Source organism: Neoarius graeffei, chromosome 25 (assembly GCF_027579695.1).
Source record: "Neoarius graeffei isolate fNeoGra1 chromosome 25, fNeoGra1.pri, whole genome shotgun sequence".
Taxonomy (NCBI): Eukaryota; Metazoa; Chordata; class Actinopteri; order Siluriformes; family Ariidae; genus Neoarius; species Neoarius graeffei.
The window spans coordinates 32,115,633-32,129,446 of record NC_083593.1 but is presented as its reverse complement, the minus strand read 5'-3'; the positions used below and the strand labels follow the sequence as shown (position 1 = coordinate 32,129,446).

The following is a 13,814-nucleotide window of genomic DNA, read 5'->3' as shown; positions in this document are numbered from 1 at the left end:
TAATAATTGCCTAACTACTTGAACTTGTTTTAAACGAAAGTGTTACATTTTTATGAAAATGAGGGGAAACGGCTTGTGAAAAGAGCCGACCAGTTCATGAACCGACTCTTTTATGAACGACTCATCACTACTGCTTAATCAACAGTAAGAGTCGAGAGACGCAGGATGGAGGGACTGTGAAGTTGAGTCAGACCTGTTAGCTGAAGTTTTACAAGAAATAACAAGCAGCACAGGTCTGTCGTACTGCAGAAAAGGAAAAGAAAGAGGAAGGATAGTTTTGCTTTCTGTAATATAGTGTGTTGGTGTGAAACCGGATTATGGAGGCATGGAAAAGTCACGTGAGAGCAGCACTGATCCATAGGGACTACCTCCAGAAAGATCCCTTCTCTGGACTCTTCACTAAAGGTCAGTATGCCTGCACAATCAACTGTTATCTTGATTTCAGTAAAATGCTTTCTTATAGCAAAAATACATTTCTGATTAATGCCTAGTGTCTAGATTAGAAGAAATGTTAAATCTACACATGGGTGTATGGGAGGATTTGGAGAGCGACAGAACACAGAGGTAAGGCTGAACAAAGGTGTTTTTTAAAGACTATGTTGTCAGATATAACATGGAAACATGTGAACTAGTGTCCAGTCTGATAATGTCTTGTTCCTGGAGTCCAAATCCAAATGGAGTAGTACAACATCCACTTGAGGAGAAAAATGCACCGAAACACTATCTGCAACTCAAAGAGGAAGAGCAAGTCAGACAAAAGGTATACTTTTATAAAAAGGTTTCTTTTTTTTATGTTCAAACTTTATGCTGATTAAGAAATAAGTCATACAAGTGGTGTATAACTCAACACACACTGTTCACTATGTAGTGCATCCTACCACCGTGGCACGGTGGTGTAGTGGTTAGCAGAAGGTTCTGGGTTCGAGCCCAGTGGCCGGCGGCGGCCTTTCTGTGTGGAGTTCTCCCCGTGTCTGCGTGGGTTTCCTCCGGGTGCTCCGGTTTCCCCTACAGTCCAAAGACATGCAGTTAGGTTAACATGGGGCGGCCTTGGGCTGAAGTGCCCTTGAGCAAGGTATCGAACCCCTGACTGCTCCCCAGGCACTCTAGTGTGGCTGCCCACTGCTCTGGGTGTGTGTGCATGTGTGTTCACTGCTTCAGATAGGTTAAATACAGAGGATGAATTTCACTGTGCTTGAAGTGTGCATATGACAAATAAAGGTTCCTTCTTCTTTTTGAAAGGATGAGCGATGAATGAATATCAGATCATACAGATCTGCATTTTGTTATTTTTGGCATGCCGTAAGTGCTATTTATTTAGTCATTTCCAATTCTTGCCCACCAGACAGCTGTCACCTTTCACGTGACAGTTACCAACTAGGTAGGGTGAAAGCTATTACATGCTTCGCCCAAGGCAAGTGAAGCCAGCCGGACGCATCTTTTCGAACTGCTTGCTCATGCTGCATCAGTGGCGGCTTAACACACTTGGAGGAAAGTGCTATCCGCCCACTTCTGTACACATGACCTATACACCCATGATTGGCTAGCATTTTTCGTAACTGACAGAGGAGAGAGAGAGAGAGAGAGAATGTCAGTCCTCCCTCCCTGAGAGCACAGCCAGTTTTGCTCTCTTAGGCTCCTGACCACGGATGGCTGTGGCATCATTGGGGATCAAACTCTCTATCAGGATAATCAAGTGTTGTTTATCCTAACACATTTTTCTACCCATGTTCACCAACTTTTCATGGGCATGTTTTGAACTCAAGAGGATGTTTTGCTTATTTTTCCATTTTTAATTTAAGAATTAATTTGACAGTCTGCTGATAAAACGTTCACAGCCGATTGATAGTCAGTTAATAATACTCCATAGCCAGAATCAAAATCAGGGTTTGCTTTTTGTACATTTTATACAGGCACTCTTTAAAAAAGTGACTACTTAAAGATTCTGTGGTTGGTAAATCAAATCAAATCAAGTTTATTTGTATAGCGCTTTTAACAATAAACATTGTCGCAAAGCAGCTTTACAGAATTTGAACGACTTAAAACATGAGCTAATTTTATCCCCAATGAGCAAGCCTGTGGCGACGGTGGCAAGGAAAAGCTCCCTCAGACGACATGAGGAAGAAACCTCGAGAGGAACCAGACTCAAAAGGGAACCCATCCTCATTTGGGCAACAACAGACAGCCTGACTATAATATTAACAGTTTTAACAGGTATAACCCTCAACTGTCCTCATGGGGCCGTCCTTCACAGGAGCGGTGCGATAAAACTCCAACCAGACACAGGGCACCAGGATGGATCAAGCAGGTCCGAGGGGCAGAAGAGGCCAGCATCTCAATCCCAGGATCAACATGTAACTCAGAGGGACAGATTGGAGGGGGGAGAGAGAGAGAAAGAAAACACAGGTTGTTAGGTATGCCCTAAAAATGACAAGTATTAAATCTGTGTGGTAGGCTCGCAGAGACGAGAGTCTTTACATCAGGCATAACACACAACAATGGCATGTTAATATGGTAAAAAATATCATGACCTGCTCTGGCTGGATGCTTGACTGGGTGATGGGAGCACACTCCTCAGCAATGATGAGATGCAGATGGGACCCTTAGGGCTGGCCAAGACAATTCATGGTTTTAGTTTTTTGTAAAGGGTTTTAGTTTTTTGTAAAGGGTTGCGCTTGGAATGCTTTGTTAAAAGAAAACCCTCTGCTGCTGGCTTCTGCATATAACCTTTAAAGCAGGCATCACCAAATGGCGGACCTCGGTCCGGGTCCGGATCCGGACCCAGTAATGGTTCTGTCCGGACCCGTGACCAATGGTAAATTCACGAGATTAAGTAATTTTCATGGAGCATTATTTTGGATGGTCGTGGCTATTGACAGCGGGCACTGCTACTCCAGTTAATACGACAACAGCTTCACTCAGCTGAGCCAATAAAATCGTTAGTTTACCCAGCACACCACAGCAGAGCAACAAGCAGAGGGGAAGAGAGTTAAGTTCAGAGACAACCACATGGCTTGCTCCAAAAGGCGGCGGAAAGTAGACAAGAAAAATCGTTGTTTTAAAGATGAATGGACGGAGAAATATATGTTCATTCTTCCGGCGAGCAGTTCAAAACCAGTGTGTCTCATATGCTCCGAAAACGTGGCATTAATTAAAAGCGGCAACGTGAAGCGCCACTACGAAACGAAGCACAGCTCTTTTGAGCAAAGTTATCCCCTGAAGTCCGAGCTGAGGGCCGCAAAATAACCGAACTGCAAGCACAGTATGACAGGTCTACCCGACTCATCACACATACACTTACAGCCCAGCAATGTGCAAACAAATGTTCCTTAAAAGTAGCGTGGATTTTGGGGCAACATAAAAAAACATTTAGTGATGGGACAGTTGTGAAGGAGTGCTTAAACGCCGTTGCTGAGACATTGATCTGCTCATTGATCTGCAAGGAAATGCTGCATTAAAAGAGCATTTTGAGACAACTGACCCTGCTACTTTCTGGTTACAGACTGTTTCTGAGAGTGTGTTCCCTGGTCTAACCAAAGGAGCACTGCACACCTTGACTATGTTTGGATCGACTTACAGCTGTGAGTCAGCTTTTTCTACTATGAACATTGTCAAAACCAAGTACCGTTCTAGGCTCAACAATGAACACCTACATATCTGCATGAGAATGGCACTAACTCCATTCCAACCAAGATTTAAATTACTGGCAGGTCAGCCACATGCCCATTTTTCTCATTAAGAAAAGTAAAATAAGAAGAATTAAAAGAGAAAAGTTCAAAGAAAAATGTTCTGTTTGCATTTCCCCCAAAAAAAGCCACTTGTTTTCTGAAAATGTGGACTTTTTTTTTTTCTTGAAAAGTAGGCCCTCATTTTTTTAGGCTGGGACCTCCTTATTTTAAGAACAAAGAAGAGAAAATGTGAAGTCAATGCTCTGTTTGCACTTTTTAGTTAATGTTTTCCGAGTTGACTTTTTTACTCGAAGTGTAGGCCTTCAATTCTTCAGGTTGGGACCTCTTTAATTTAAGAGAAAAAGGAGTTATTCCCCTCTGTTTGCGCTTTTTTATTTATTTTATTCTGAGGTTTCTGTTTTCTTTAATCTGAAATAAAGTCCTTGAATTTATTTTCCTGGGACGACTTTTATTTATGGTAAAAGAGATAGTTGTGCACTCAGTTCATTTCCTGCATTGGAAATTAACAATAAATATTGTTGAAACCATATGAAAATGTGGACATAGGGGAAGGCTATAAGACACAAGCTGGACTTCGGGTCGGACCTTCTACTGGGACAAAATTTAATAACTGGACCTCAGTGACTTTTAATTGAAGACCCCTGCTTTAAAGGTTCACACAGACAAAATAACCATTTGGCTGTTTACCGTGAGTGTATTATATAACGCTAATGATTGCATATCGGTGCATTCTAGTGATTTTTCTATTGCTGTTAGAGAGGAGGTGAATCATTTATTAATAATAATAATAATTATTATTATTATTATTATTATTATTATTATTAATAATAATAATAATAATAATAATAATAATAATAATAATGTGACTGATGTTGCACTTTTCAGTGATGCAAATGTTACAGTGATAAAAATGTTACACACCGCTTATATAACACGTGTACAGATGAGCATTTACATTTTTTGCAGGAGGGGAGACAAAGGTTATGGGTTGGGAATATTTTAAATTGTGGAAAATCCTGTTCTGGCATCCAGTGCTATGGAGTTTGGACTGACAGATAATATTGCAAGCCTATAGACCCCTTGCATGTGACTTCATGCATCATGTGATAATTTCTCCTTGGAGACAACCAGACACCGTCTTTCCTGTAAGCAAGGCTTAACCTGTCTTAAATGTGGTTCATTTTTGCGCTGTTTTTGGTTGTTCCAATTGTTCAACTTGAGAAAAAGATAAAAGATCTTACCATCTCCCTGAAACTTTGTGATGAACTTCTGATTGTGGCTTCGGAACTTGACTTAGGCATTTCTTTAGAAAGGAAATATCTGTGATCCGGGAGAAGGAGACATTTTTTTTCACAGCAGTAGGAAGAACCCAGTTCATCTTTTTTATCTGTAACGGTCAGTGAATCCCTTTGTTTTACTCCAGCTTCGATAGCCCACAGCAATGATGCTATGTGAGAACAGCTCTCTCCGAGGCCTGCCATATAGTCGCGGTGTGCGGCCACGATCTTAACATTTTTTTTCACTGACGTTCCACGGAGTTAAAGGTTTTTCGGTCATTCTTTGTGGGTGGTTAACCTGGAATAGGATAGAGGTTGTATTCATTCATGTGACCTTTTGCTTGTGAGTTTACTTTCCGGTGAATGAAGTGGTGGTCAGACAAACCGATTTGGCTGCCATTATGCAAAGAGCCTAGTGAAATCGTCTCTGATTATTTTCGCAGTTTAGAGGCCAATGCACAGTCAAGATATCTTCAGAAAGTTGCTCTTTGTGATGGGATAGATCCTTACACACTAGTAAAGAAGGATTTTTCTAATGATTTTGAAAAATTATCCATCCATTGAGTTCCCCAACATCTCAAACTACCTGGTGCTGCAGACATCGTTCGACACGAACAAACAGATGAAAACCTGGAAGTGCATGAAGGTGTCCAACTTTTTATAGAAGAAGAAGAAACCTTTATTTGTCACATGCACACTCAAGCACAGTGAAATTTGTCCTCTGCATTTAACCCATCTGAAGCAGTGAACACACACGTACAAGTGAGCAATGAGCGCACACACATACCCAGAGCAGTGGGCAGCCATGCTACAGTGCCCAGGGAGCAGTTAGGGGTTGGGTACCTTGCTCAAGGGCACTTCAGCCCAAGGCCTCCCTATAGTAACCTAACTGCGTGTCTTTGAACTGTGGGGGAAACCGGAGCACCCGGAGGAAACCCACACAGACACGGGGAGAACATGTAAACTCCATACAGGAAGGCCCCCATCAGTTGCTGAGCTTGAACCCAGAACCTTCTTGCTGTGAGGCGACAGTGCTAACCACTACACCACTGTGCCAGTGTTATATGTGGCTGGGATAAAGAGCTGGGGATCAAGATATTACAAGATAAATCCTGGATCATTTTTTCCCGGGTAAGTAGGAATATTTGGGCTTTTTGTACGTGTCTTTGCGATGGTTGCTAGGATGCTACAAGAATGAGTATCAAGTGTAAACAAAGCACAGCTGTTCAGTTCTCAATCCTCCCTGCTCTTCTCTTCCAATAAAACTGATAATTTAAAAAAGTTAAAATAGAGAAAATGCAGTGAGAAGATACGTTCCAACATCAATGTAGGTAATGCTGGGCCACAAATCTACATCGTCACTCCAATCATTTCAAGGAATTTTGTATGACTCGTAACCACTAATAAACTCTAATTTCTGTGTATATCTCTCCTTTGCTTCATTCTGACTAAGATTATCCAAGTAATCCGGTAGTAAAGCTTTTTTAGCTGTACTTTTCTTCAAACTACAGACGTCTGACATCTGGTGTTGTCGCGGCTGTGCAGGCGGTGTGGGATTTATCTTCGTGCACCTTTTGGTGGGGCTGTGGGAAGCAACGCCAGTGGAATTACATCCTGACCCTCTTTTGGTGCCCCCCCCCATTGTAACTCAATCTTGGGTGTGAGAAAGGCGCTATATAAATTTAAATAATTATTATAATTATCTTCAATATCGCTTGTCTTCAGTATGTTAAAGTTCGCTTGTCCCCCAAGACAAGGGTAGCAACAGTTGCTAACGTAAGTGTGACATCAGTACAAGGGGTTTAGAGCGGAGGATCTGACAATGTAGTGTGTTGGTATGCAAGGGGAAAACAAATAGAAGGGAAGGATATTGTTGATGGCTTTGTATACTGGAAGAAATTTCAGATGGACGCAAATGGTATTTCTTCTCCAGCTTGCCCAGAAAGTCTCAGACTTGACCAGTAATCTTTACCTAAAGGAAGCAGAACTGCAGTACTGTCATTCACAGTAAGTGAGCTGCCTCTTACAGCTTCCAAAATGATACATACTGGTGATTTTGATGTACGTTAAATGTTATATACTTGTGTTGTAGAGTAAGCCACTACCGCAACGAAGCTGTGCTCTTAGGCAGAAAAGCCATTTGTCTTAAAAATGATCTGTTCGAGTACGAGTATAAATTGGAGTGTCAATCAAAAGAGTTGGCTACATTGCAATTGGAGCAGAGGACACTGAAAGGGGAGCTGGCACTCGCACGTCAGGAGAAAGAGGAGCTACTGGAACGCTGGTTGGAGGAGAAAAGAGAGGAGGCAGAGCGAATGAATAAGTACAATGCTGTGCTGGAAAGGTGAATGTGCTATTTTTGTTATTGTTCTAAAATTTAGAACCGTAGTATATCTTGTACTAAGCAGGAAGACATTTCTCACAGTCTAGGTCAAAAAGGGTCTTGGTTAGGCAGGGAAGCTTGTCATCATTAGCCATCTTTGTCCTTAAGTTTTGGACCAACACAGTTTAGGAAGGTGATATTGTACAGTGTCTTGCAAAAGTATTCATCCCCTTTGGTGTTTGTCCTGTTTTGTTGCATTACAAGATGGAATTAAAATGGATTTTTGGGGGGTTAGCACCATTTGATTTACACAACACGCCTACCACTTTAAAAGTGAAAATGGGTGTTTTATTGTGACACAAACAATAATTAAGATGAAAAAAAAACAGAAATCTGGAGTGTGCATAGATATCCCCCCAAAAAAATTTTATATAAATGAGTCAATACTTTGTAGATCCATCTTTTACTGCAATTACAGCTGCAAGTTTCTTGGGGTATGTCTCTATTAGCTGAGGGCATTTAGCCACTGGGATTTTTGCCCATTCCTCAAGGTAAAACTGCTCCAACTCCTTCAAGTTGGATGGGTTGCGTTGGTGTACAGCAATCTTCAAGTTATGCCACAAATTCTCAATTGGATTGAGGTCTGGGCTTTGACTAGGCCATTCCAAGATATTTAAATGTTTCCTTTTAAACCACTCCACTGTAGCTTTAGCAGTATGTTTAGGGTCATTGTTCTGCTGGAACATGAACTTTCGTCCCAGTCTTAAGCCTCCGGCTGACTCAAACAGGTTTTCCTCTAGAATTAACCTGTATTTAGTGCCATCCATCTTTCCTTCAGTCCTGACCAGCTTTCCTGTCCCTCCAGATGAAAAATATCCCCACATGATGCTGCCACCACCATGCTTCACTGAAGAAATGGTGTTCTCAGGGTGTTGGGTTTGCGTCACACATCGTTTCCCATGATTGCCAAAAAGATCAATTTTAGTCTCATTTCACCAGAAAATCATCTTCCATGTGTTTGGGGAGTCTGCCACATGCTGTTGGGCAAACTCCAAATGTGTTTTCTTCAGCAATGACTTTTTTTTCTGGCCACTCTTCCATAAAGCCCCACTCTGTGGAGCGTGTGGCTTAAAGTGGTCCTATGGACAGATACTCCCATCTCCACTGTGGATCTTTGCAGCTCCTTCAGTGTTATCTTTGGTGTCTTTGTTGCATCTCTGATTAATGCCCTCCTTGCCTGGTCTGTGAGTTTTGGTGGGCAGCCTTCTCTTGTCAGGTTTGTATTGGTGCCATGTTCTTTCCATTTTGCTATAATGGATTTAATGGTGCTCCCTGGGATAGTCAAAGTTTGGGATATTTTTTATAACCCAACCCTGATCTATACTTCTCCACAACTTTGTCTCTGACCTGTTTGGAGGCTCCTTGGTTCTCATGTTGCTTGCTTAGTAGCATTGCAGAGTCAGGGTCCTTCCAGAACAGGTAGATTTTATACAGACATCATGTGACAGGGGCGGCATGGTGGTGTAGTGGTTAGCGCTGTCGCCTCACAGCAAGAAGGTCCGGGTTCGAGCCCCGTGGCCGGCGAGGGCCTTTCTGTGCGGAGTTTGCATGTTCTCCCCGTGTCCGTGTGGGTTTCCTCCGGGTGCTCCGGTTTCCCCCACAGTCCAAAGACATGCAGGTTAGGTTAACTGGTGACTCTAAATTGACCGTAGGTGTGAGTGTGAATGGTTGTCTGTGTCTGTGTGTCAGCCCTGTGATGACCTGGCGACTTGTCCAGGGTGTACCCCGCCTTTCGCCCGTAGTCAGCTGGGATAGGCTCCAGCTTGCCTGTGACCCTGTAGAACAGGATAAAGCAGCTAGAGATAATGAGATGAGATGAGATCATGTGACAGATCATGTGACACTTTGATTGCACACAGGTGGATGTTAATCAACTAATTATGTGACTTATGAAGTGAATTGGTTGGACCAGCTCTTATTTAGGGGTTTCATACGAAAGGGGGTGAATACTTATGCACACTCCAGATTTCTGTTTTTTCATTTTCTTGTGTCACAATAAAACAGTTTTCAGCTTTAAAGTGGTAGGCATGTTGTATAAATCAAATGGTGCTAACCCTCCAAAAATCCATTTTAATTTCAGCTTGTAATGTGACAAAACAGGACAAACACCAAAGGGGATGAATACTTTTGCAAGACACTCATCTCAGCTCATCTCATTATCTGTAGCCACTTTATCCTGTTCTACAGGGTCGCAGGCGAGCTGGAGCCTATCCCAGCTGACTACGGGCGAAAGGCGGGGTACACCCTGGACAAGTCGCCAGGTCATCACAGGGCTGACACATAGACACAGACAACCATTCACACTCACATTCACACCTACGGTCAATTTAGAGTCACCAGTTAACCTAACCTGCATGTCTTTGGACTGTGGGGGAAACCGGAGCACCCGGAGGAAGCACACGCGGACACGGGGAGAACATGCAAACTCCGCACAGAATGGCCCTCGCCGGCCACGGGGCTCGAACCCGGACCTTCTTACTTTTGCAAGACACTGTATATCCTAAATAAACTATGCTTATTATGCTTAGGGGATTCAAGTCTATAAATATCCAGAATACCACTAATTCTAAAATGCATGTGGGTTGAATTATAAACCAGGTTACATTATATTAATGGCTTTTAGCAGGCAGTCTAATTCAGAATGATGTACAACATACCCAGAGCAGCCCCAGGGAGCAGTTGGGAATCAAACCAGCAACCATTTGGTCCCAAAGCCACTTCTCTAACCATTAGGCCATGGCTTCTAAACATTTTTATGCTTTAAAATGTCAAATTGTCTCAGATAATGAATTAAACACAATGGGGCATGTTGTTATCGGAAACTATTCACTTAAGGGTGAATTAATTACCACCCCAAAGCTGATTATTTACCAATAATGTTACAACATGAAGTGTTCTCTTTCTTTTGTACCACAGCAGATTGCCGCTGATTGCAATTTTGAATTTATTAATGATTATTTTTGGAGTTGCATTTAATGTTGTGGAATCCCCAAAACAAGTCAGTTCCTGTTGTCATTTGCATTACAGCAGCTGTTGGGGTTAATAAGATAAATGCAGCATATTGTGTTCAAGAGAAACCTAAGTCCCTTGTCCGACACAGACTTTCATGTGGTGGAAAGTCATTACAAAGCAGTAATACTGGAGACTTGTTCCATGAATGTTAAATATCACTGCTTTAAAGGAGATACACAGAACCATGGCCTCACTTTTTGTTTATAAATGCCTTGAGACCTCAAGAATGGCACAGGAATAGTTTTAAGCGTTAACAATAAATCTAATATAGTAATTTTTATGATTAAAGTCATTCATATAGGTAGAGGTCTGAGTGAATGACCTTGACATCTGTGACGTCACAGCAGGAAGTCTATCGGTCTCATCACCATTTCCGCTACACTAAAACAGGGCTGACTGCAACTTCGAACTTCCATTTTGAGTTAATTTATCGCCATGCCACGTAGATGTGCTGCTGGCCGGTGCAGCATCACGACAGAAGGTGGCTTTATGTTGCATTCATGGCCCAAGAATGTTCAAACTGCAAAGATTTGGACGCATTTTGCAAGAAGTTCACGGGCACATTGGGCGCCTACGAAGTGGTCTCTCCTCTGCTCTGCGCATTTGACTGAGGACTCGTACGAAACCTCTGATCTGTTGAGGAGCATTGGCAATAAGCCCGTATTGAAAGAGGGTGCAGTACTAACAATTAAAGGAAAAGAAAACTACAAGAAAAGGAAAGTAAGTTCAGTTGCACCAGTTCTCCCGGAGTGTAAGCCGAGCAGTAATGGCGGAGTACTCCGTATGGAGAATGAGTGGGCCTTTCGTCAGATTTCTCCACTAAATATGCTTGCCTCAGCAGCAATATGAAAGTCGGATTGTTTGAAAACAATCGGCCACAAGATCGGCCTTCAAAAAGCTAGAACGCAGACGGGCAAGATGTGACTCTCATTTGTTTACCTGCATTTAGATTAATACATGTAACTTGTGTTGTGTATTTAAGTTACTGGTATAAGATTATTGAATTTGCTTCAGAATGTGATTCTCAGTTCCTCTGATTATTTAATTAGCCTTTTATGTTTTATCAGTGAAAATGCATGCATGTACATGTATGTTGCACAAGTTAGAACACCTATCCTGTTTTAATGAGAGTCACATGAGACCGTCAGTTCAATTCCATCCAATTCTCTAGACGGCTTTGTTCTCTGGTTTTATTTCATAAGGTGGGAGCCTCCGTGGCCGACGTGTTACTATCGTATTCACTTTCCGATGGTTCTAACTGATACGGTTCTACGTGTATAGCAGTAGCATGTACACACACTCCAATTTCAGGACCATCACAGTCAGATGTATTACTATCTGAGGAATCCGAAGAATCTCCCATAAATCCGAACAAAGAGGCCACTGAAACCACTCTCGCCTGCCGAATCCGGCTTTGGTCTCTAGCTGTCAAAGGCCTCGGCCTTAAAACTGATTACCGCTGTGACGTCACGCACCCAGGGCTGGCTGGCTCAGTGGGGCAGCTCAAATGCCAACTTTGCGGTCGATTTTAACTCTAAAAAATATATTTTTTTAAATTACCATTTATGCAGGCAGCACGGTGGTGTAGTGGTTAGCGCTGTCGCCTCACAGCAAGAAGGTCCGGGTTTGAGCCCCGTGGCTGGCGAGGGCCTTTCTGTGCGGAGTTTGCATGTTCTCCCCGTGTCCGCGTGGGTTTCCTCCGGGTGCTCCGGTTTCCCCCACAGTCCAAAGACATGCAGGTTAGGTTAACTGGTGACTCTAAATTGACCGTAGGTGTGAATGTGAGTGTGAATGGTTGTCTGTGTCTATGTGTCAGCCCTGTGATGACCTGGCGACTTGTCCAGGGTGTACCCCGCCTTTCGCCCGTAGTCAGCTGGGATAGGCTCCAGCTTGCCTGCGACCCTGTAGAACAGGATAAAGCAGCTACAGATAATGAGATGAGACCATTTATGCAGCATACAGGAGTAAAGGATTGAGATATTATCCACTCAGAAATGTATTTTAAAAATAAAGGTTCTGCATATCTCCTTTAAGTTTTACTACATTTAATGATTATACATTTTAATCTGTTTATGACTAGACTTGGATGTGGAGCCCTGCCTAGTCAAGCCCCCATGGATGATCTGTTACTATATAAATGTTAACATGTTAGAATGAGTGCATTACTGTTAGCCTGTGATTTTGTTATTTAATAATTATTCACCAAAGGTGAAGTGAACATCAGTGAATAATAACCGAGATGAAGTCGAGGTTATTATTCACTTATCCTGAGGCAGATAATTGTTTTAGTATAAACACAGAGGTGATTATTTAAAAAAAATGTAATCATATTTAAAAATAATTTTATTTCAAACTTCAAAAGCGGTATGCAAATGTAATAACGGTGTGGCGCAGACTTGTCACCTATCTATGCGGAGTCACATAAAATACCTTGTTTTTAAATAGATAAAATAAATCATAATTCCACCTTACCTTTGAATAGTTTTAGGCCAAACTTCATAGCATCTTTAGTGCTTTTAGGAACAGCTTTTTCTTTCATAATTTGTAATTCTTCCTCACTTACAGTGACAGAGCAATTAGCAGCCATTTTGCTGAATCACTTGAGGTGATTATCGAGAAATAGTTCGAATTTCTCAACCAATCATCGCGCGTGATTTCCTATAATCACCTGTGTATTTATACAAAAGAAAATGAATCAACATTTCCTGACTAAGCAGAATTAAGAATTTAACAGCACTGTGGTAGAAAAATCACGACTGCATGCTGGATAATTTAATGAAAACTAAGTGATTTTACTTAAAACCTAATGATATCTTAATGTGAAAAATATATTGCAGATACTAAACATCTTGATTTTGTTCCCTCCTGGTAGGTGGCAGAATTATGCTGGTCGACTGAACAGACGTCTATATTCTGGGCCTCATCGGCAAACACAGCCAACTACGAACAGCAACTGACCAACCAGTCACGAACCATAACCAATTGTTTTCACTGATTTTTACTTTTTAATTCGTGTTTTTAAAATGGGATTTTCAAACCACTCTGTGCAATAAACTTTCTAAAAATTTTAGAATTACGTTGCTACATATATCGAGGATGTTACACAGTGGTGCAAAGATAGAAATTTATCTTCGAGTGCTGAATGTATATTTCACAAGTGAGCAGAGCAAACAACTGAAATATTTTTCAGCACGAGAAGATAAATTTCATATCTTCAAGACAACGTATGATTTTCTTTCTATTATATAGACATATTCACAAACAAAATGTACCCGATGTACCCAAATTTGTCAGAACAATTAAGTGATTTCCTCACAAGTGACGACATATAGAGATTTTTCACAGTTTATATATATATTGATACACATGCACTTTTTTTGTGGATGTGTCCATTTAATATAAAGAACATTACATGGTTGCACGAAGAAAAGTTTATCTTCTCGTGTTGAAAAATAT

General features: G+C 41.6%; 1 protein-coding gene across 2 annotated transcripts; it reads left to right on the top strand.

Moving 5' to 3' along the window:
* The first annotated feature begins 104 nt into the window (after positions 1 to 104).
* si:ch1073-143l10.2 (uncharacterized protein LOC565165 homolog) lies at positions 105 to 13,431 on the top strand. 2 transcript variants are annotated; one of them, XM_060908684.1, is made up of 6 exons: positions 105 to 405; positions 492 to 564; positions 664 to 760; positions 6,897 to 6,970; positions 7,056 to 7,307; positions 13,231 to 13,431. In XM_060908684.1, exons 1-6 carry the CDS (start codon positions 318 to 320, stop codon positions 13,313 to 13,315), a joined length of 669 nt encoding a protein of 222 aa, XP_060764667.1. In that variant the 5' UTR covers positions 105 to 317; the 3' UTR covers positions 13,316 to 13,431. The 2 variants fall into 2 exon arrangements, with proteins under 2 accessions (XP_060764667.1, XP_060764666.1); XM_060908683.1 differs by having other exon boundaries at positions 640 to 760.
* Positions 13,432 to 13,814: the final 383 nt, after the last annotated feature.